General features: G+C 44.4%; 1 protein-coding gene across 4 annotated transcripts; it reads left to right on the top strand.

The window, feature by feature from the left end:
- The first annotated feature begins 472 nt into the window (after window positions 1-472).
- On the top strand, window positions 473-20701 carry TRNAU1AP (tRNA selenocysteine 1 associated protein 1). Of its 4 annotated transcripts, none has more exons than XM_081015791.1 (15): window positions 473-646; window positions 3651-3748; window positions 4533-4632; window positions 5205-5257; window positions 6562-6693; window positions 7662-7781; window positions 8307-8469; window positions 8997-9030; window positions 10092-13403; window positions 16008-16095; window positions 16417-16599; window positions 17889-17955; window positions 18312-18397; window positions 19569-19657; window positions 20576-20701. In XM_081015791.1, exons 1-9 carry the CDS (start codon window positions 620-622, stop codon window positions 10223-10225), a joined length of 861 nt encoding a protein of 286 aa, XP_080871917.1. In that variant the 5' UTR covers window positions 473-619; the 3' UTR covers window positions 10226-13403; window positions 16008-16095; window positions 16417-16599; window positions 17889-17955; window positions 18312-18397; window positions 19569-19657; window positions 20576-20701. The 4 variants fall into 4 exon arrangements, with proteins under 4 accessions (XP_080871917.1, XP_080871918.1, XP_080871919.1 ...); XM_081015792.1 differs by having other exon boundaries at window positions 18315-18397; XM_081015793.1 differs by lacking the exon at window positions 16417-16599.
- Window positions 20702-22447: the final 1746 nt, after the last annotated feature.

Consider the following 22447-nt stretch of genomic DNA (forward strand, 5'->3'; position numbering starts at 1 on the left):
GAAATATGGCTCTCTCTTTTTTTAGGAAGACCCCAGAACTGCTGAGGTAAACCCACCAGAATTGTTAAGGTTTTTGGGGGGACGAGCCCAAATTGTTGAGGAAACCTAAACCCCAAAACAGTGGTTTTAAGCTTTTCGGGGCGGTTTCCGCTGCTTTTCCCATCCCGTTGCCACACATCCCAATTCGGCAAAATTCCCCCCACGCCATTTTTGCACCCGAAAACCGGGACAGGCCAGGGATTTCTCCTGACGCAGCAGGGCGAACCTAGCTGAGCCCCGGCGCGAACCAACACGTGTTCCAATGACCCTCCTCCCTGACACGCAACCCTGACACGGCCTTGCCATAGCTCCTCCCCACGGGCAGAGGCCGCTGTGGGCGACGCCGAGGCCTACCCGAGCCCCTTCTTCCGCCTCGCTTGGGCCGCTCTAGCAGGAGGCGGCGGGGGAAGCCCGTGGCGCTGGAGGAAGCGAGCGGGGGAGGGGGAGCCAGGCCGCGGCGTGAGGGGACCACCGCGAGGAAGAGGAAGAGGAGGAAGAAGCGGCAGCGGGGCGGCTGAGCGGGGGCGGGGCGGGCCTCCCCGTCGCCCCGGCCCAGGCGCCCAGGGACGGCGGGGGCAGCATGGCCGCCAGCCTCTGGATGGGAGACGTGAGTGAGCCAAGGGCCGCGGCGGCAGCGGGGCGAAGTTTGGTGGGCGGCGGAGGGAGGGGACGGGCGGGCGGGCGACGCCCACCGCTGTCGGTGCCGCAGGGCGCGCTTCCCTCCCTTTCCCGCACCCTCCGCTGCAGTTTCCTCAGCCTTGCTTTCCATTGGATGCTCTTCGCGGGCAGAGCCTTCTTTGCGCCGTGGCCGTTTCCCCCCGCGGCCTTTCCCCCCAGCGGACGTTTCCCCTGAATCTGCAGGCGCCTGCGGAGGAGGTTGCGTAGTAGCCCCGCCGAAGATTAGGCCGTAATAAATGGTTTCGAGGCTCCTTGGTGGTATCTCAGCTCTGCTCAGAGTAGACCCGTGAAAGCCTGAGTTAACTCCTCCTGCCCGCGAATTTCAGCGGGTCCACTTAAAAGGGTGCAACCCTTTCTGCTGCGGGTTTTTTTTTCCAGCATCGTCGTCACCTCAAGCTTTATAAGGTGCGACAAGGACACTGGTGCTGCCAGTGACGGATTTACATACAGTATAGGCTAAACAAGCTATAGCTTAGGGCCTCACTCTCTTGGGGGGGCACCCAAAAAATTAAAGGGGAAAAAACTGGATGTACATTTCCAAAATATAAGATAAAAAACAAATAAAATAAAACCTACATAGAGCAACAGTGTTTTGTGTTGTGTAGGCTCCCTATGATGTAAGTAATGGGCCCCGCCTGCTAGCCTGCTCCCTAAAATATCACTGGTTTGCTCATTTCTATATATGCCTACATTCTGCATGGACTGGTTGCATGGCAGCACATGCAAATGGCTTTAGATACTTATTAGGTTCATAAATTAACATATACCATACATTCAACACAAAAAACAGCAACAATTTGTTGTTGACAAAGGACAGCTGGACATATAAAGGGCCCCATTACCTTCAGTAGCTTAGGACCTCATCAAACCTAAATCCGGCCCTGGTGGTGCCTTAAGGTGACCTGCGGTCTTGCTCTGGGTTTGCAGTTCAGAAAGGAAAGATTCTCTCTGGCCTCTGCTGTTGGCTAGGAGAAAAGGGCAGCTGGTGGGGTTTGCGCTCCCTGTTGAACAGAAAGGACATAATGGTCAGCAAAAAGTCTGGCCGGGTCCCATCCATACACCAGAGGCTTACCTTTCAAGGCACATGCCGATTTTTGAATAGCTGCCACTTCCTCTGCTCATTTTTCTCCTGCTCCTGTGGATCAACTCCATTTTTCCTCTGTCCAACCTCTGTCCCCACCCCCCAAAGACAGAAAAGTGTGTGTGCACAAATGTCGCATTTCAAAATGATGTGGGTTAAAGTCAGGATTCAGTGGGATTAATCTTGAAAAGCACGTCAAATTGAATAGGAGAAAGAGCATCACTTTTTTTGACTTCCTCCTTCAGCTCTGTTAGCTTTTCAAGGGAGGAGAAAGTAACCATCCTAATCGCCTCATGACTAAAGGGGCTGTGTGTGCCCCTGTCTGTAGGGTTTTGTGAGTTCCAAGGGCAACACTATGCCTACAGGTGACATGTTTGCCACCCCTGTGGTACAGTAAATTGTACAAGATTGTGTAAACTACTAGCCTAGCATCCATAGGCTACAAAGAATTGCATGCAATGTCATTTTGTGTGTGTGTGTGGCAAAAATCGATTGCCAGGCCTTGCACTTGCAGAAGTTCAGCCATATGCCTCTGTGTTCCAGTTGCTTGGAATCACAAGTCAGGAAAGTGCTGTTTCACTCAGGTACTGTTTTGGGGATATCTATGGCATTTGGTTGGCCACTGTGAGAACAAGATGCTGGATCAGATTGATCTGATCATTTGTCTGATCCAGCAGAACATTTCTTTATTTTTTCAGTCAAAATGGATAAAAATGACTGGGTAAGAGTGGCAAACTAGGCTAGAAGACCCAGATTCAAATCATCCACAAAACTTTTAAGGAATCTTGAGCCAGTAACTGCCTTGCAGGATTGTTGTGAGAATTAGAAAGGGCCTTGAGTGGAAGACATGGGGGAAAAATTATGATGATATTGATTAGATTTTGGGACAACCTAAAGGGAGGATTTTACATGGAAGTAGTGTTGAGCTGAGAATAGTTTAGATCTACATGCACATGGATTATCTGGAGTTTACATGACGGACATCATTGTGGCTAGAAACCTCTGCACACTCAACTTTGGAGTGATTCCCACTGAACTCAGTGCGACTTACTTGAGTAAACATGCATAGGATGGCACTGTAACTCACTGCCAGAAGATGTGATGGCCTAGGCTTCAGTGGCTTTAAATGGGGATTGTTGCCTTCTTGGACTGCGTTAGACGCTTGGTCTGATCCAGCAGGGCTTTTCATTTGTCCTTACGAGTAAGTGGTTCTGGGAATGGGGAGTGTAGGGTCCTTGTAGGTTTAGTGACATTCCTTCCTCTCCCAAATACCTTGCAAATCTTGTAACATCATGAATTGGCAAGTATGCCAATAAAAGCCTTAATATGTTCATACTGTTTTTCGTCTGCAGTGACACTGCGGCACTCCTGATGTTGCCGGACAAAAACTCGCGTCATCCCTGACCACCAGCCATGCTGGCTGGGGCTGATGGGAGTTGGAGTCCCAACATTGTATGGAAGGACATGCATTCCACATCCCTGTTGTAATATATGGACCAATTTGACCAGGAACCATACAGATACCTTGTGCCTTCCATCAATGTACCACTTTACTTTGTTTGCTTAGCTTGTAATCAGGTTTGCTGTGCTCTGAAGAGTGCAAAACTGCTGCAGGTTTACTACCCTCCCTGTTCCTAGCCATCTTGTGGCTCCCTGCATAGAGTTACTCGCTTCAAACTTTAGCACACGTCATTCTGATAACGGGTGTACACATGCACACCTCTTTAGGCTCTGTTGCCTACAGGCCAGAAGGTGCCATTTGCCTTTTTAAAATGCTTCTTAATTTTGTACAGATCTTTCTGTAGGGCTGCATTACCTTACTTTCTCTTTTTTCTTTCTTTTCCCTCTGTAGCTGGAGCCGTACATGGATGAGAATTTCATTTCGAGAGCCTTTGCTACTATGGGAGAGCTAGTTCTGAGTGTAAAAATCATTCGGAATAGGTTGACAGGGTATTTATCTGTATTTTGTGTACTACTCACCTGGTATGCATGTTGGGGGTGGGGTGGGGTGTTTCACAATACATATACAGACAAAATTGGTGTTCCTGGAGTTAAGGTCGGGATACAGATTGTTTGAACAGATGCTTTGAGCTGCCCACCTCCTATTTGCTGCCACATAATTCATGAAGCCAAGAATGCCTTATTTTGACCTACTGTTCAGGGCAGAGGTGGGGAACCTGTAGCCCTCCAGGTGTTGGATTCTAGCTCAGATCAGCCCCAGACAGCATGGATCACAACAGTTGTAGTCCAGCAGTCTATGTATGCCAGCACGTTTCCCACCCATGTGTGTGTTGTGTGTTCATGCATGAGAAAGAGATGGGTCACAAGTAATCAATAACATTGATTGAAAAAACCTTAAATTAGAACAATAACCACAAAACCTATTGAAACAGATATAGAATTTGACTGGTCATTAAATGCAAAGTTAGGATCGTACAGCTTCATAGTAAAAAAAATGAAATGGCAGAAAATATTAAAATAGTACATCCCAGGTTATGACTTTAAGAATTTTGGTAAATAAAATATTTTTAATCTGGTGCTTAAATGAGTCTAGCACAAGTGCCTTCCTAACTTGTTCTGGAGAGGTTACTACACAAATAGCATGGCAGTATGAAAACACTATCCTATTGGTCATCAGTTGAAAGGTTCGTAGAAATGAAGCATAGCATTTTTCACTAGTCAGTTCGAAACACATGTCTTATTAATGTTTCCTTTCTTGCTTCTTCTCTTCCAGGATTCCAGCAGGCTATTGCTTTGTAGAATTTGCTGACTTGGCCACTGCAGAAAAATGTTTACATAAAATCAACGGGAAACCTCTTCCTGGTGCCACACCAGTAAGTAAATCACTGTAATTCTCTGCTGGGCACATTAATAGATGGTCAATTTAACTGGACACCCTTGGAAGAAAGCGTGTGCCCTTGTAATGAGAGCAGCCAGAAATCTCTCCCTGCCACTTTATGTCTTACTGCAGATATTATAATGGAGTAAGGAATGATTTGATCTTCCCACTTTGAAAGCATTTACATAGTAGACCAATGGATGTTAAAATGCTGCATGAAGGGAGATGATGAATATATTCCTAGAATCTTAGCCCTTAAATTTGGTAGCCAAGATTAAGAGCTCATATAATCTCAGAGTGAGGTTTGGATGAATGTGTTTTATTTGTATTGTGCTTCTTGCTGTTTGTAACATTTCATGTTGTTCAGGGATTCTCAGTCTGCTTTAGGAAAGGCTGCCAAAATGTCCATATGATGACGTTCACTTGCCTAATAACCTGTATATTGAAGCTGTGTTGAATATTTCCACAGTAGTGTGTGTGTTTGCCTTTTCCTAATGAGCCATAAACTGAAATGTGGAGGGCATACATGTACTCCATTTCTTTCTCTCTCTTTTTTAACTGTTTCAGACAAAGCGATTTAAATTAAACTATGCCACATACGGAAAGCAGCCTGACAACAGGTAAGTCAAATACTATGAAAACTTCTCAAATGTTTGCCAAAGCATCTGCACTGTCATTGTTGAAGGATGATAGTTTCCTGTTCTAAAGAGTTTCTAGAAATGTGTTGCTAACTCTGCAGTCCGTCTGTAGTAAAGGCCTGACAGACACCTGTATTTTCAATGACTTGTATGTATGAAACAATCGGTCCAGATTAAGTGCTGCAAATAGACCGGGATTCAGCCTCCATTGTTGGAGGCAATGTGCCTCTGAAAGCCAGTTGCTTGGAAGACCAAGTGAGGAGGGTGGTGTTGTGCTGAAGTCCTACTTGCAGGCTTCCGGTTGGCTACTGTGAGAACAGGATGCTGAGCTAGATGGGCCACTGGCGTGACCCACCAGCATCCAAGCTCTTCTTATGCTATCAATTGTGAGCATAGCTCATATGGGAGAGCGAAGGTGGTTAATGCATCCCCGCTGCTATTCGGACTGTTACTACTTAGGAGCATTCAACTGAGGTTGGGAGTAACTGGTGAAAGTGCATGAAACAACACTTGTAAAAGTCAGGAGCCTGTGGGGAAAAAATCACATACTCATGTGTTTCTGCTTATGGGATATTTTGTGGCACAAAGCCTCATTGTACACATTGGGCTTAATTCCTTTTCTTTGTTTTTTTTTTTGGATCACTTTTTAAATAATATATACAATAAGTGATTGAAAACAAACACTTGCATATCAGTGGAATCAAAGCAGCATAGTCAAAATAAGAATTGCAATTAATAGTAAAAATCAGCCAGGTGAAAACATAGTATTAGGCTAAATTCTGTCTTGCAAAGAATTCCTTAACAAATAAGATTTGCTTGGAAAGTATACCTGCTAAAAATGCACTAAATAATCATTAAATGTTTCATACAAACCTTAAAATAAGTAAAAACCGCTTTACTTATATGTATCTCTAAGAATTATAATCTTTTTTGCCACTGGACTTGTTTAATAATAATAATGATAATGATGATGATGATGATGATAATAATAATAATAATTTATTGTTCCTACCCTGCCCATCTAGCTGGGTTTCCCCAGCCACTCTGAGCGGCTTCCAGCAGGTTAAAAATACATAAAATGACTTGTTACTTAAGACAAGAAAATTTGAAAGCGAAGGCAAGTAGTTAAGTCAGTCACATCAAATGAATTTGCCAGCTTGCGCCCATCATTAGTTTTACAGAAAAATAAAAAGAGTGTCCCATGACTTCATTTTCCTAATGACCAATTCTTCATTAATGTTGTTGTATTATTACTATTCTCAAGCTGCTTTTATTTTCCTCTTTAGCCCAGAATATTCACTATTTGTAGGAGATCTATCCCCTGATGTAGACGATGGGATGATATATGAGTTCTTTGTAAAAGTGTACCCGTCATGTAGGGGCGGCAAAGTTGTCGTGGACCAGACGGGAGTTTCCAAGTAAGCTTCTTCCTTCAGCATTTGGTACTGAATGGAGGTGGGATGGGGAAAGTATCTAATGCAAAGAGGTTTTTACTGCCCATAAATTAGTAAAGAGGAATGGGATTCTGATTATTTTGCATTAAGTGCTCACATACTAACCAAGGGGAAGGGAAGGGAAACTTGTGTAAATATAAAAATACTCATGTTTTATTTTACCTGGTTCATAAATGATGGTGTTAAGGCTTCTGTTTTGTGTGTGTTTTTAGTATATCACTACAAACTGTTCTGATTATGCCATGTTTATTGGAGTGGCCTGAGAGACAGTTAAAATAATGTGTTTGTATCACTTCTTATGCACAAGCTGTTTCAGTCAGAAGCATTTAAGGTTAGATGAAGTCACACTGATATTTTTCCTGGATCAGCAACTTTAGTGTAGGGCAGTCCCAGCTTATGCAAGAGCAAGAGCATTTAACAGCAATAACATGTAGATTGGGTGTGGTGAACCTTTGGCCCCCCAGATGTTGCTGACCTTCAACTCCCCATGGCTCCAGCAAGCATGACAAATGGCCCAGGATGATGGTAGCTGTAGTTCAGCAACATCTGGAGAGCCAAAGGTTCCCCACACCTGGTGTGGATGCAGCCCTAGCATCTGCAGGCTGACCTGAAAGTTGCACCCACTCAGTGAATTTCTTGCCATCTGAACCCAGCAGGTTTCAATCACTGAACTGCCATGTCCATGAATCTTTCAAGATTGCTGTTTTAAAGAAGCTTTCTCCCTTCCTTTGCACACCCTGGGATCCCACTTCATGTTGAGGGAATTCCCAAGCTACTGAGCTGCTTGTGATAGCTGTCCATTTCTTCTCCCCACCTCCAGTTCTTTAGGACTGAGCCAGGCAGGTGAATTCTCTGCAAATCCTTCCTTTTAAAATGTATTTTAAAGGGTGGTCCAGCTCCTTGATTCTGACCGAACCTTTGTCTTTTGCCAGAGGCTATGGTTTTGTGAAATTCTCAGATGAATTGGAACAGAAAAGAGCACTGATAGAGTGCCAGGGGGCTGTTGGCCTTGGTTCTAAACCAATACGCCTGAGTGTTGCCATACCAAAAGCGTAAGTATGCTGCATTAACTATATGGATAGACAAGTGGAGAGGCTGATGTAATGGAACAGATTAGGGGGTGGGCTGAGAAAAAGATAAGTTTGAGTAAAGAAGATATAGGCCTCATTAAAGAATGCAGAGTAAAGAGAGATCAGAGGATAGGAAAGAACTGGCAGGGTGAGGGTGAGAATGAGGGACAGACAGGGCCTAAGGAGAGGATGAGTGCTGTTAGCAAGAGATGAAGAGGAAGCTGGGCTGCTAAGGAGGCTGGCTAAGAATGAAAAAGCCTGTAAGACTTAGCAGTACAGAAGAGACAATGGGCTGAACCATTACAAATGGCCACTAGATCAAGTGCAGTTATTATAGCCCTAGAGAATATTGGGTTGGTTGGTTAGTTAGTTAGTTAGTTAGTTAGTTAGTTAGTTAAAAGTGTTCTGGTGTTGGAATCAAATCTATTTCAATAGATGTTCTTGTAGATTAAACTTCTTTTTACATACCCTGACATTATTGTATTTCCCTCTCCCTTCTTCCCAAAGTAACCGGCTGAAGACAGTCGAGTACAACCAGATGTACAACTATAACTATAACCAGTACTACCAACAGTATCAGAACTACTATGCGCATTGGGGATATGATCAGAACACAGGCAGTTACAGCTACAGCTATCCACAGTACGGCTACACACAAAGCACCATGCAGGTAAGGACTGAGCAAATTTGCAAGCTTGCTCATTTCTATGTCAACGAGATCCTTGAGGCTGCAGTTGCATACCCACTAGGGAGTGAGCCCTACTGCAACACAGTGGGGCATATTTCCAAGTGACATGCATAGAATTATGGAATTATTATTATGGAAGGTATGTGCAAAATAAATAACTTGATTCCTTGTTTGAAGCAACTGTGGTTTATTAATACCCAAAGCAGGCCAAACTAAATCACAGTTTGACCTGTGTTTGGACATAACAAGCCACAATAACAATGAAGAAGCAGATGGCTCTGATTTCTTCCTAGCACATGCCAGGAGGGAGTTTTCAAGCCAGACCAAAAAGCATAAGAGCAAATTGAAAACAGAATTCAAAAACAGTAAAACAAACTGTTTCAGCAGGTGAAGACGTGTATAAACCAAGTGAGCTAAGCAAGTCTCCCAGGGAAATACGGTCAGTGATGTTAGATGTGCTTAAAAAAATATTCTGGTTCCCTAACCATTTGTCATTCTCCCTGTTGCAGAACTATGAAGAGGTTGGTGAAGATGCATTAGAAGGTAAGTTTGCCTATTGCAATTCTCTGTTAGAAATCAGCATCTGATTCTAAAGCACTCCAGTCAAGAGTTGTTCTGGAGCAGCAGAACGGCTGCAGGAATGCAAACAGGAGAGGCAACCTGTTGCCCTTGGCCTAATTTCATGTGGATGGCAGGAAGTGGGGGGAAAGGTGTGGCAGAAAGAGAAAAGGGGGTGGCCCTGTCCATCACCTGTATGTACCTTTTTGACAAATTACACCTGATAAATCACAGCCCTTGACAGAATAAAGGTTCCCCACCCCTGACATTTTGTTTTGTCTCACTTCCCTCTCTCAACCCATCACAGTAGGGTTTTGTACTCTCAGTACAGCATAGCTCCCTGTGTAAAATTTTCTGCAGGCTGCATCAGGAGAAAGATCTTTTGTTTCTATTTTGGTGTGATTATGTACCACTTTACCTACAGTTCACCTAAAAGTTCTGCTGTGCAAAATAGAGTGTTAAAAGTGACTTGCTAGTTTTGAGAAGTTTGGGAAAGACAGTTTTTCGAATTCTGACAGGCCAATGGAACAAGGCCTTCCGTGCCATCCAATCAAGGAAATTATTGTAACTGGCTACAAAGCAAAACAGGATTATAAAACCACAGTTTGACGTTAGTTTAGTATCTCGATTTGTTCCAGAGCTGGTAATCACAGATTTCTGATCAAACAGAATTTGAAACTCGTTAATTAGAGACTTCCTGACTTAATCATAGCTCATGTGGAGGGATGAGCAAAGGGGCTGTGTATACAGCAAAAATGCTCATTCATTCATATTTTGGGTTATGATCTTCTGAACCAACTTGGTTTCCAGATCTTAATTTAAGCAATTCACCTTGCTTTCACCTGAGACTCACTCATGTGACTTTTAGAAGCCATCTGAAGGCCGCCCTGTTTAGGGAAAGTTTTTAATGTTTGATGTTTTATCGTGTTTTTAATGTTCTGTTGGGAGCTGCCTGGAGTGGCTAGGGAAACCCAGCCAGATGGGCAGCGTACAAATAAATTATTATTATTATTATTATTATTATTTAGGCTTCCTTCCTTTTTCAGATCCAATGCCCCAGATGGATGTGGGAGAAGCGAACAAACAGTTCATGGAACAGAGTGAAGAACTCTATGATGCCTTGATAGAATGTCATTGGCAGCCTTTGGACAGTGTCTCTTCAGAGATTCAAGCCATGTAGTTGCCTTGCTAAACACGGCGTCTCCGAGCAACATGCCAGCGTGCCCTGGACTCTAGCCAAGCACACGAGGCCTGCAGCTGGGTTGCCCCCTCTTTTCCTCCAGATCGCTGACTCAGAAGAGTACAGAGGAGGGCTTGCAGCAGTTTCTGTATGTGCTGAGCCGGCAGAGGAGCATTTGTGGTCAAATCTATTCATGATGAAAATAGAACTCAGACACTTAGGTTTTTTTCCTTTTCTTTCTTTCTTTTTTTTTGGGGGGGGGCGCGTCTTGAGACAGACTTGTTAATCCTTGTCAAGGAGTTGTAATTTATAAACTTTTAAAAACAAGATGGTATGGTGGGAAAAATTTTACTTCCATGTACAATAAAAAGTATCTTTTACACAAGAGGCAGGTTCTGGTGTTCTCCTCTGTGGTGCAAACAGGACTAGGAGTCACCAGAGGTGGTTATAGGTATGTCGCGAGATGGTTATTCTTCTACTGTCCTGAGAGATTCCCCCTAGAAGTGACTGCAGTGAAACTTTGCTATCTGAGGACAAATTCTTCTTTTTTTAATTCAGGGGTGTTGGTGGATTTTAGCAAACCTGGTTATTTTCAGAGTCAGTTTCAACATGTTTTGACCTACAACACCATCTTTTGTCAGAAGTTCCAGCTTCAGGCTGCATTGGGAAGTGTCTGAGCTGATGAGTGAGACTTGAATGTACAGTCATTGTTGGCCAGTCTTGCACGTTATTACAGTACAGATTAGAGCAGTCTTTGCTAACCTGGTGCGCTCCAGATGTTGTCGGACCAGGAACTCCAGTCCTGCAACATCTGGAGGGCCACAGGTTCCCCATCCCCAGTGTAGACAGTATTGAGCTAGGTGGGCCAGTTGCTTGCAGTTTCCTCTGTTTCCTGTGATAAGATATTAGTAATGCCAAGGGCAAATACAAATATATGTATTGATTGGTAATAGGTAACAGAACAGACAAAAAAGTTCCATGCTTCAGTGATATGGGACCCTGTGGCCCTCCAGCTGTTGTTGGACTATTTGCTGGTGTTGATGGGAGTCCAGCAACTTCCAGAAGGCCATAAGTTCCACATCCCTGCTTTAATTTATGGAATTCAGTGACCCAAAGTGTGGTGAGGGCCATAGACTTAGGCCCCATCTGCACGTACATTTAAACCACTTTAAACAAGCTTCGTCCCCACCCCCAAAAAAATCCTTGGAACTGTAGTTTGTTAAAGGTCCAGAGAGTTGTTAGGAGACCTCTTTTTGCTCCACAGAACTACAATTGCCAAAGTTCAATGGGAAGAGGGATTGACTGTTAAACTACTTTGAAAATTGTAGCTCTGTGGCAGGGTCTCCTAACAACTCTTTGCTAGATAGAGTCTGCTGACTAGGAGCAGCTCTCCAGCAGTTAGGTTTTAGGTTAGGCTGAAAATTAGTAACTGGCTCAAGGGTCATGTGAGTTTGAGAGAATGCCTCTTCTGAAAGGAGCCCTTCTGGGACAGCCATCTACACACAATTCCTCCACCCCTGAATTGTTTGCTCTATTGACAGCAAATTTGTGCTGATTCATTAATCAACAAAAGTTCCTGTGATTAATTGGCGTAAGATGGCAACCCTAAATTTGCACAGTCCTTACTGGAAATAAGGCCCATTAGGGACAATTATAAGTCCTACTCTGAGTAGATTCACTGAAATGCATGGGCATGACTAGCTTAGGTCCATTAACTTCAGGAGGGCCTGCTCTGAACTTAGGTGGGGACAACCAAGTGGTACTTGCTTCTTTTGCATAAACATGCTTAGGGTTGTGCCCTAAGATGACTTCCATTGAGTCATGCTTTAAAAGTGGAGTAAATCTCACTACTGCTAACAGGTACCACTCAAGGGTTGGAGAAGGGCTGTGGCCCATTGTTGGAGCACCTGCTTTGCTTGGAGCAAGTTTCCAAGTTCAGACTTTGGCAACTCCACTTAAAAGGCTGAATCCCTGGAGATCTGCTGCAGGTTCTGTAAGAGCAGATGTGGGGAAACTTTGGCCTGCTGGATGTTGCTGAACTACGACTCCCACCAACACCAGCAAGCATGGCCAATGGATAGGGATGATGGGAGTTGCAGTTCAGCAAGGTCTGGAGGGCCAAAGGTTTCTCACATCTGTGTTATGAGAGTACTAGGTTTGACAGAACAGCCTTAATGTTCTAGCAAACCATGTTTGAATTAGGCCATAAGGTGTTACCAGAGGGACTGCAGCTGAGTGTTAAACAGAGGAAGCTGCCTTATACGGAGACAGACAAATGGTCCATCTAGCTCAGCATTGTTTACACTGGAAGGCAGCAGCTCTTTGTATCAGGTAGAGACACTGCCAGCCCGTGTGGAGATGCCAGTGATTAAACCTGGGATCTTCTGCATGCAGAACAGATATCCCAGTATCCTCTTCTAAAAACAGCCACAAAGAATGCTGGTAAGCCAAACCCGATGCAATTGTTCTGTGCAGGGCCTTTGGTTTCTGCCTCAATACACTGCTCTGCCACTTTGCTATGGTCCTTAAAGCACCAGTTTTGGCAGCAGAAGGTCCCAGCTTAAGTCTCTAACATTTCCAGGTAGGCTTGAGAGAAACTCCTTGCCTGAAACCTTGGAGAGCTGCTGGGGATCCTGGTGCCTTCCAGATGATGTTGGACCCCAACTCCCATCTGCCCCTGCCAGCCATAGCTAATAGAGCTGATGGGAGTTGTAGTCCCAACAAAAGGGATCTTAGCGACCCCTAGTCTAGAGAAACCATTGAGCGAATGGTTTGACTGGTTATATAAGGCAGCTCTCTATTCCTCTTCCTCCAGCAAATCTCGTGGGGGAAATAGAAAAAATATGCAAGAAAAAATGAATGCACCAAACTACTCAAGGCAGGGCTTTTGTTCGTGCTAATGTCTGTTACCACGCGGCAAGAGAACATTGGCCTGGTGCGTTTGTTGTGCCTGACTTGAGATTTTTGTGTCCACAGAGGCGGAAGACGAAAGAAGAACGGCCTTTAAAAAGGCAGCTGCTCAATAAAACTACATTTCCCAAGAGCCTTTGCGACACCGTTTTTCAAAGGAGCCAATCGGAGACAGCCTTGGTGGGCCGAAGCTATAAAAGGCCGTGCCGGAGGGGTGTTCTTTCTTTCTCCCACCCCCTTCCGTTAGCATGTGGTTCCATGGACGGAGGTTAGTTATTTTCTGTTACCTAAAAGCGGGCGGGGGGGGGGGGGTGCTATGCAATCGGTCGCCATCCTCCTCCGTTTGGGGGGTGATTCCTACTTGGACTCTTGATAGCGCTACTGGAGGTTTTGTGCTGCCTATTTCGGAGTGGATTTTGATAGCCAGCCCAGGGACACGATCGCCAGGCGTGGTTTTTGAGCAGCTGCAATATTGGCGGCTCCCTGGGCCGCCACCCGTGTAAGAATTCCTGCACCCGGTGCCTGGCGTGGGTTGGAGATCATGCGGGAAAGGGAGTCGCGTGTGTCTCGTCTGCATCGTTGTAGCCTTAGGATCGGAAGCCCGAAAGGGCGCCGTTGTTGGAGCGCACCCCATCCAAGCTTAAAACGGTCCAGAGGTGCATTAAAAGCTCATCAACTGTTTAAAGCAGTACCATACTGGGTGAAATATGTACGTCACCTTGAGCTCCTTTGAGAAGAAGGTAGGAAACAAATGCAATAAATAAATAGAAATAATATACTATTTTAAGCCCCCGCTCCCTGATTGGTTTAACAAGCAATCCAGAATTCCCTGGGAGGTGGGGAGTTGTATTTCTGCAAGGGGAATAGGGTCTTTTAACAACTCTCAAGCGTCCTCAACAAACTACAGTTCCCAGAATTCTTTAGGGGAAGCTGTGGCAGTTTAATGTGGTCTGTTGCCTCTTTAAATGTATGGTGCAGGTGGAGCCTAAAATCTGGCATTTAAGGGGCGAGATTTCTGCATTGCGGGGGGGGGAGGGGTTGGACTAGATGACCCTCGTGGTCCCTACCAAATCTACAGTTTTATGATTCTTTTATTCTAGTCCACAAGCTTGTAGCAGTATTTATTTTGAATGCTTGTTACAGTACACACGGTGGAACTGGAGGTGGCGTACGTTGTTTGGAGCCTAGTGTAGTCTGCTCTTGAGATGATCAGAGGCCTTTCCTAATATGCACCTGCTCCTTTTGGCAGGAGATGCTGAAGATTGAACTAGGCAAATGGCAGTAGCTGCACGGGGCAGCATGCATTCTACATGCAAAAGATGACAGGTTCAATCCTTGGCATCTCTGGGGGGTGTGTGTGTGTGTGTGTATAAAGACTCCATTCTGAAACCCTGCAGAGAAGCTGTCTTGTCTGTAATAGGCATTGCTGAGCTAGGTGAGCTAGAACTCTATTAATCACTCTGCACCTTTAATGAGCTACAATTCTCAGGATTCTTCAAGGGAAGCCATATTTAAGGTCATGAGCCTGCTTTGAATGCATAGAGCAGATGAGGCCTTTGTTCCTTAAGGCTGCAGATTTGTATAGTACTGCAGCTTCTGGAAATTCCAATAGAGCAGCTTAGGATGTGTTGTGCTTCCATCCAAGCATTTTGCCCTCTCTCCTTTGCCCTCCCCCCACCTCATTTTGCTTTTACTGTATTTTTATTTTGGCTCCTGTCATTTTGAGTTGGGAAGCTGATCCATAAATGCAGTAGTCTTGTGGGCGGGGAATGAGAGACTATTTTTCACTGTCTCCCAATTTGCACTGCTTGAATTGTGTGTCAGAGTAACTATTCTGTAGCTACACAGTTATGCGGCACATTGATGGGCAAGTGGGGGGGGGTTTTGAACTTTTCAGTATTCCTGTTTTCTCCCCCAAGAATTGCTAGTCACACGCAGACACTGGTTATCAGAAACTCCTTTTTAAGTTGCAATTTTGCCATTGCATGGAAATGAACAATATTGCCAGCTCATTGCTGCAGACCACCTTGCTGCCAAGGCATAGTGACAGGGGGAAACCCAAGCTGTTGATGCTCTTTTACTTTATAGTAGCCTGTTTTTAGATTTGCTATGAGAGTGTCTTTAAACCTCTTTTGTTGTCCACCACTATTTCACTTTCCATTCCTAAGCTGGGAATAGAGTACAGTGGTACCTCGCAAGACGAATGCCTCGCAAGACAAAAAACTCGCTAGACGAAAGGGTTTTTTGTTTTTTGAGCTGCTTCGCAAGACGATTTTCCCTATGGGCTTGCTTCGCAAGACGGAAACGTCTTGCAAGTTTGTTTCCTTTCTCTTAACACCGTTAATACAGTTGCGACTTGACTTCGAGGAGCAACTCATAGAACGCGGTGTGGTAGCCTTTTTTGAGGTTTTTAAAGACTTTGGTGATTTTTGAAGCTTTTCCAAAACTTTCCCAACACCGTGCTTCGCCAGACGAAAAAAATCGCAAGGCGACAAAACTCGCGGAACGAATTAATTTCGTCTTGCGAGGCACCACTGTAGATGTTTTGGTCGGCAGTAATCAAGCACCCAAACAACATGGCCAGTCCAATGAAGTTGATGTTGAAGAACCATTGTTAGACTAGGGCCTGGCTGACCAGGGTTCAAATCCCTATTTGGCCCTGAAGCTCACTGGCTGACTTTGGGCTGGTCACTGCCTCTCTGCTTAACCTGCCTCGCAGGGTTGTTGTGGGGATTGAGGGGGGGGGGACCATTTATGCCATCTTGAAAAAGGTGGGGGATATAAATGCAATAAATGAATAAGTATTGGGTCCCCAAGGTGGTATTCCTGCAGTTTTTCCTTGTGACCTCATGCTGCTTGCTTTCTGTTTCAGGCACGAATGCAGGGCACTGCAGAAAAGACCAGAAATGGTTTGCAGATTGGACTGGCCTTACTGTCTTGCTGCGCTGAGAATAAAGCAGGTATCACAACACTGAGCCATGCCACAGGCTACTGTTTGGGGCAAGTGGAGAAGTGCATGCTTGTCTGGCTTTGCTTTAGCCCAGCTTTTCCACCCTGCTGCCTTCCAGATGTTAAATTACAGCTGCTATCATCCCTGATCATGACCCATGTTGTAGGGGGCTGTTGGGAGTTCTAGTCCCAAACAACTGGACGGCACCAGGTTGGGAGCACTGCTTCATTCAGGGATGTCTCCTGGAAAACTTGCATCAATAAAAAGTGCAGTGTATAAAACAATGCTATTGACAAGATAACAGTAGCAATTTCCCCTTTTGTCTTTGCAGATGACCTGACCAGCAGGCTGACTGTTCTGATGGCGAGTCTAAACAGGAGCATGCCTTCATTTCCAGTAGGCTAAGTTGGCCCCCACCTTTCGCTGTTCTGTCAATACAGGAAGCCCACAACTTATTGGAGGATTGCGCCTAAAGCCAATATCACATATAGTCCAACAAACATTGGGTTCCATGGTGCGTAGGATTGCCAAAATCTCTCTCCTCCCCCCCCCCCCGATTTTTGTGTGCCCCCCTTTTTTTTGCCAAGCGCTTAAGCCAGTGGTGACCAAACTTGGCCCTCCAGCTGTTTTTGGACTGCAACTCCCATCATCCCTAGCTAACAGGACCAGTGGTCATAGATGATGGGAATTGTAGTCCCAAAGCAGCTGGAGGGCCAAGTTTGGCCACCACTGGCTTAAGCTAAATGGCATGCAAGTTGCAGGCTTACTGTATTATATCTTGCTTGTGGAGCTTCTTGAGTTGGCTTGGTTGATGGCTGGAGCAGGGGAGGAGTTTGGTGCAATTTCACCAAACTTCTCCTCTGGAACCAGATGGATGAGGAGCCAACACTTTCCTTTCAACACCCCCTCATGGCCCTATCGAAGCTGTGTCTGCCTCATGTGGCTGATGTAGTCAAAAAGGTGCCAAAAGTAACATTTTTTCCTTGACGGTCGCTGTTCAGTTTCTTCCCTTATAACTGCCCAGCAACACTTTCAGGAAAATACATATTTGTCATGGTGCTGGAGGGTGGATGCATTGTGAAATTCGTTAGCTATGAATCCAAGAAGAGGGATTCCTTTTTAGATAATGTGACAAACATTCTGCAGTGCAGAGCCAAGGTGATGGTGTGGTTAGAGCAGCCTTCCCCAAGCTGGTGCCCTCCAGATGGACTAGGAACATAAGCTGCTTTATATGGAGTCAGACCCCTGGTCCATCTGGCTTAGTATTATCTGTGTTGACCAGCATAGGCTGTGCCACTGATCTCTGCAAACTGAGAATTGAGATAACAGTTGCAGACCTAGAAAGAACATAATGGGTGTTTTTTACTTAAATTGCCCATGCCTTAATTTCAGACTAAAAAGATTGGTACGTGAACAAAGCTAAAGCACACATGTGTATATCTAACTCAAGGAAGAAACATGCAAATATTTTCTGCTGCAGTGGGACACTAATTTCTTTCAGCCTTTTAAGAATGAAAATTAAGAATGACATTGACCCTTCCAGAATTATTACTGTAATACTGATGATTTCCATAGCACTGCCAATATGCATGGTGCTCTGCAAAGTACAAGCTTACAGTAAGGCAGCCTTTGTGGCTTTTAGATGTTCTGGTTTACAACATTCGTCAGCCCCAGACACCATAGCCATAACTGGAGGGCACTGGTTTGGCAAGGTGGCTGTATAAAGAAGAGTATGTTTATATAAACAAAAGCATTGGGAATGCTTCTCCCATCTCATCTCTGCTCTCCATATCCCTTTTAAAGGAATGAGAGGATGGAACGGCATTGGAAGTGTCTTCTCATGGAAGTCTGTGAACTTTGAAGCACCCAGGTAATAAATAAAATAAAGCGCTTGCTGGTCCAGTCTTTCTTGCCAGGGGTTTGAAGGTTGTGTTGTAATTCTGTAGTATCCTTATCCATTCAACTTTGTTCTTCTGCTGAGTAAGTGGGCTGCATGTTAAACCAAGAGCTATGGCTTAGCAAATAGCCACAGGATCTCCAACAACATGCAAGAACAAAATGGAAGAGACTTTGGCTTCTCAGGCTTTGTTAGCCGCAGATGTCACTCGACTCTCCTACACAGCTGCTTTCTGGGGGCATGAACATATATTTTGGTTTAAAAATAATAATAACTACTTTAACCTTTTATATGTTGTTTATTCAAATATTGAGTGTCTCATTATTCAGCAGAGATCATCTGGAACCATTCAGTTCCTAAAAGGGATGTCCTTGTTGTGGTGTGACTCAGCCAGGTTAGCAGCCAATCCTTCAAGGTATTGTATACTTTTTGCTTCTGATCGTTCGTTGACTTTTATATATTTATAAAATGTAAAGAAGGCCTGAGGTGAATTATTGCAGCTGCCTGTAGCCTCCCTATCCCTTTCCCATCAGATCTGAATACCGATCTTATGGTCAAAAAGGAGGGAAATTAAAATATAAGTTGGCCCTAGTATCTTTGCTGGGACAAATCCTGCACTGAACTGGGCTGGCTTAAAACAATTTGTTTTGGAGTCCTCAGAATCTCTCAACTGTGCTGGTCCCACAGAAGGATACCCAGCAGCTGCCAGTTGTCTTTAATTTATTTCCTATTTTCCTACTTCAGTGGGTGGTGCATGTGGTCATTACTTTATCCTCAGAGCACCCCTGTGGAGTAGGCTAGTCTGAGGGCTAGTGACCGGCCTGGACATCTTTTTCATGTTTTGAACCTGAGAGCTTTGTTTAGACCAGGCATGTCCAACTCTCAAGAGACTGCAATCTACTCCTAGTATAAAAAAACTGGCAGTGATCTACCCAAGGTGGCAACTGCCCAGAGTTGTTGAGCTTTTGCGGGGGGGGGACGGGGACAGAGTCATTGAACTTTCTTTGGGTGGATAACAGAGTTTTTGAGGGTTTTTTGTTTTTGTTTGTGTGTGTTTTTTGTGGGGTTTTTTGTGTGGTTTTTTTTATTTTTTATTTTTTTGAGGGGGGGAGTAGAGCAGCTGCTTTATTGTGATCACTTTCTGTCATCCTGTGATCTACCTGGGCCACCACAGCGATCTACCAGTAGATAGACCCGTTCGACATCCCTGGTTTAGACAAGTGAGCAGGGGAAGAAATCATGTCCTATTTTGATTTGCTTCTTTTGGTGCAGCCATGCCTGTACCACAAAGTCAATAAAAGGATTGCAAGGGGGGAGGTGCATGCCTTTGATAAATCATTTAATGCAAATGTATGTTGTCCTAGGACTCCAGGTTGGACTACAATTCCCATCATTGGCTGTGCTGGCTGGGGCTGATGGGAAGTGTAGTCCCACTCAAGAGTAAGCCCCCTTGAACCTAATGGGACTTGGTTCTGATCACACATCATGATTCAGGATTGCATTGCAAGTTTTCCAGATATATGGCCGGAGTGATGGGAGTGTTGTTACTACTACTACTACTACTACTATTGCCATTTTTATTATAGGACTGGAGATGCAGTGTGCTGAGCTTCCATTCTCCTCCTGAAGAGCATTCCCATGTGGAACAGGCAGGTGCAAAGGCGCCTCCAGCAATGTAAGTGCCTATTAACACAACAGTGGAAAAGGAGCTTGGTCTTGTGTTAACAACAGTTCATTGATGGATATGTTTTAGGCAGGGGTCAGCAAACCTTTTCAGCAGGGGGCCGGTCCACTATCCCTCAGACCTTGTGGTGGGCCGGACCATATTTTGAAGAAAAAAGAACGAATTCGTATACCCCACAAATAACCCAGAGATGCATTTTAAATAAAAGGACAGATTCTACTCATGTAAAAACACACTGATTTTGGGACCGGATCTGGCCCCCCGGGCCTTAGGTTGCCTACCCATGGTTTTAGGCAGTGTGTGGTCAACAGCCACCTTGTAACAGCTTGGGAAGCACGTGTTTGGTCACAAGTGTGGAGTGCAGCAGCACCACCTCCTCTGCCTGGTCTGTGATGACTCATTTTTCTAATGGTGACGGCTGGATGAATCCTGCGGATATGGGGCTGAGACCAAGCAGATAACATTGGCGGGGTTCTTTTCCAAAGGGCAAAGTCCTTCGGTCTGTTTACTTCCTAGCTGTTGCAAGTGGTGTATTGGGAGTGGCACTCCCAATTCCCTCGTACCTGTTAAGTTTAGTTATTGGTTGGCTTCTTATTGTGGAGTGGAAGAATTGGCAGTTTTTTAGTTTTTAAATTAACGGAGGCTTTCCTTGTAATACGGCAACAGTAGCAGAGATGGGATGCCATCCTCCCAGCTATCCAGTAGCCACCGTGAACCCATATGCAACCTGGATTTGCAAGCAATAATATTTTAATTATTATCGCCTAGTTTGTACTGTAGAACTGATGATATGCTTGTTTCCACTTCCTAAGTGTTCTGTGATGTGGATTCTCATCTTTATAGAGGTGTAAATAATAGCAAACATTTAAAAAAATACTCCACAAATTAATAAACTTTCCCTTCTTTTAGGTCTTCAAAGAGTGCTGAAGAAGTAGTGTCGTAAGCAGAGAAGTTTCTTGAGATTCTCCGTAATTGAAGTGGTTGTTGTTCTGTAATTGTGGAATTAAAGGAATTGTGTTTCATACAAGAAGAAAAGTGTTTGTTGTTGTTTTTTGCCACCTCCTTTGCGAAGTTTAAGCTGGCTTATTCCCAGTAACCATAGTTAAGGTTTACCATACTTTTGGCTGGGTTTGTGTGACATGGGATGCTGTGGTTAATCAAAAACACAAGCAAGTTTCTCGACTGTTTGCAGCAGCGCCAGGACTGGGAATGCTCAAGGGGGAGGCTAGATGTAACTTTCTCATGGGGGGTGAGATTTGTGTAATGGACCTTGTACCTTGGTTTTAACAAGGTCCTCATCTGCAGTATACACTTTGATACAGTCATGGCTTCCCCTAAGAATCCCAGGAGCTGTACTTTGTTAAACTCTCCCCTTGCAGAGCTTGCAATCCTTGGAGATGCCTGGGAAAGGAGCATTGACTTTAAAATCACTCTGGGAACTGCAGCTCTGTGTGGGGAATAGAGGTCCCTTGACAACACTAAGCACCCTTAAGAGTATATCACCTGTGGGACGAACAGCGTCCTTACAGTGGAGATGCCTTACATTCTCCAAAGGTAGCTCAGTCCTACCCAGCAACTGCACATAAAACTGCGCTTTGGAAGAGATGATACCCTACTTCTCAAATAAGACTTTAAAAAACCCCATAAAAACTCCAGTTAACGGGCAGAGTAAAATGAGAGCATTTTTCTCTACGCCTTCTGACCCTGAAGCGTCTCAACATACAGAGTTGGGGAACAAGGAGTTTCTTAATCTATGTTGCTGAGTCTGCACATGCCTTAGATATGTTGATAGCTACAAGTTTCTTTGCATGCATAACTGACTTTTCTGGAAATCTGCCCTTTTTTAAAAAAAAAAAAACCCAAAGAAATGCAAGGACTGTGAGGCACTAGAATGGTAAATTTGTCCACTCTGATAGGGTTGATGTACCCTATAATAAATACTCAAAAAGTTTAAAAACAACATGGGGGAGCAGGAATTGTGTGACAAATTTCTTGACTTTTGGGTCACCTATCAGTGGCATGAAGGTCCTGGAGAAAAGTGTTGCAAGACTATGATTGGGAATGTAGATAGCTACAGGGATCTGTTTGGGTTGGGTTTTGCCGTTTCCATGGAGAAATACAGAAGCTAGGGAACTAAAAAATGAAAGGCAGCTATGGTGTAGGGGGGAGGAATCCATATTTCATTCACCTTTGGCCCTCCAGATGTTACGATTCTTCCATTTGCAACATTACTGTTTCCTGAACACAATTGCAACCCCAACAACCACTATAGTTTTATTATGCATTAATGTTTGGTTCTCTGGTCCATGGGGTCACGAAGAGTCGGAAACAACTAAACAACAACAACAACTAAACAACAACGTTTGGTTAAGCTTACTGACAAATCTTTCTGGATAGAAAGGGAGGGGGGGTATATTTAAGTGAAATTTGCTCTCAGCAGATGAAATCAACCAGAGGCCCCTGCAATCATACCCTTCTGTAGTGGAAATGCAGAAGGCTAGTTGGTTTTATAAATTGCAGCTCTGTATAAGTGAATTACTGTTGCTGTTGATCTGAAATGTACAGTCTGACTCTCAAAATGATAACATGAGCTTGGAAACAGTTAATATCTGGCTCCTGCTTAAATAACTTGCCCCTTAGGAACCAAACAGGCCTTAGTAATAATTGATAAGCATTGCATAATAGTGAGAAAGGAAAATTCAATCCCCAGTGCAGAGAAGGTGATTCAATAAGGACTGGTGGCCGTGGGGAGGGGGATAACCAAGAAGATCTACTCAACCA

The sequence above is a fragment of the Podarcis pityusensis genome (assembly GCF_964106645.2).
Source record: "Podarcis pityusensis genome assembly, chromosome: 8".
Classification (NCBI taxonomy): domain Eukaryota; kingdom Metazoa; phylum Chordata; class Lepidosauria; order Squamata; family Lacertidae; genus Podarcis; species Podarcis pityusensis.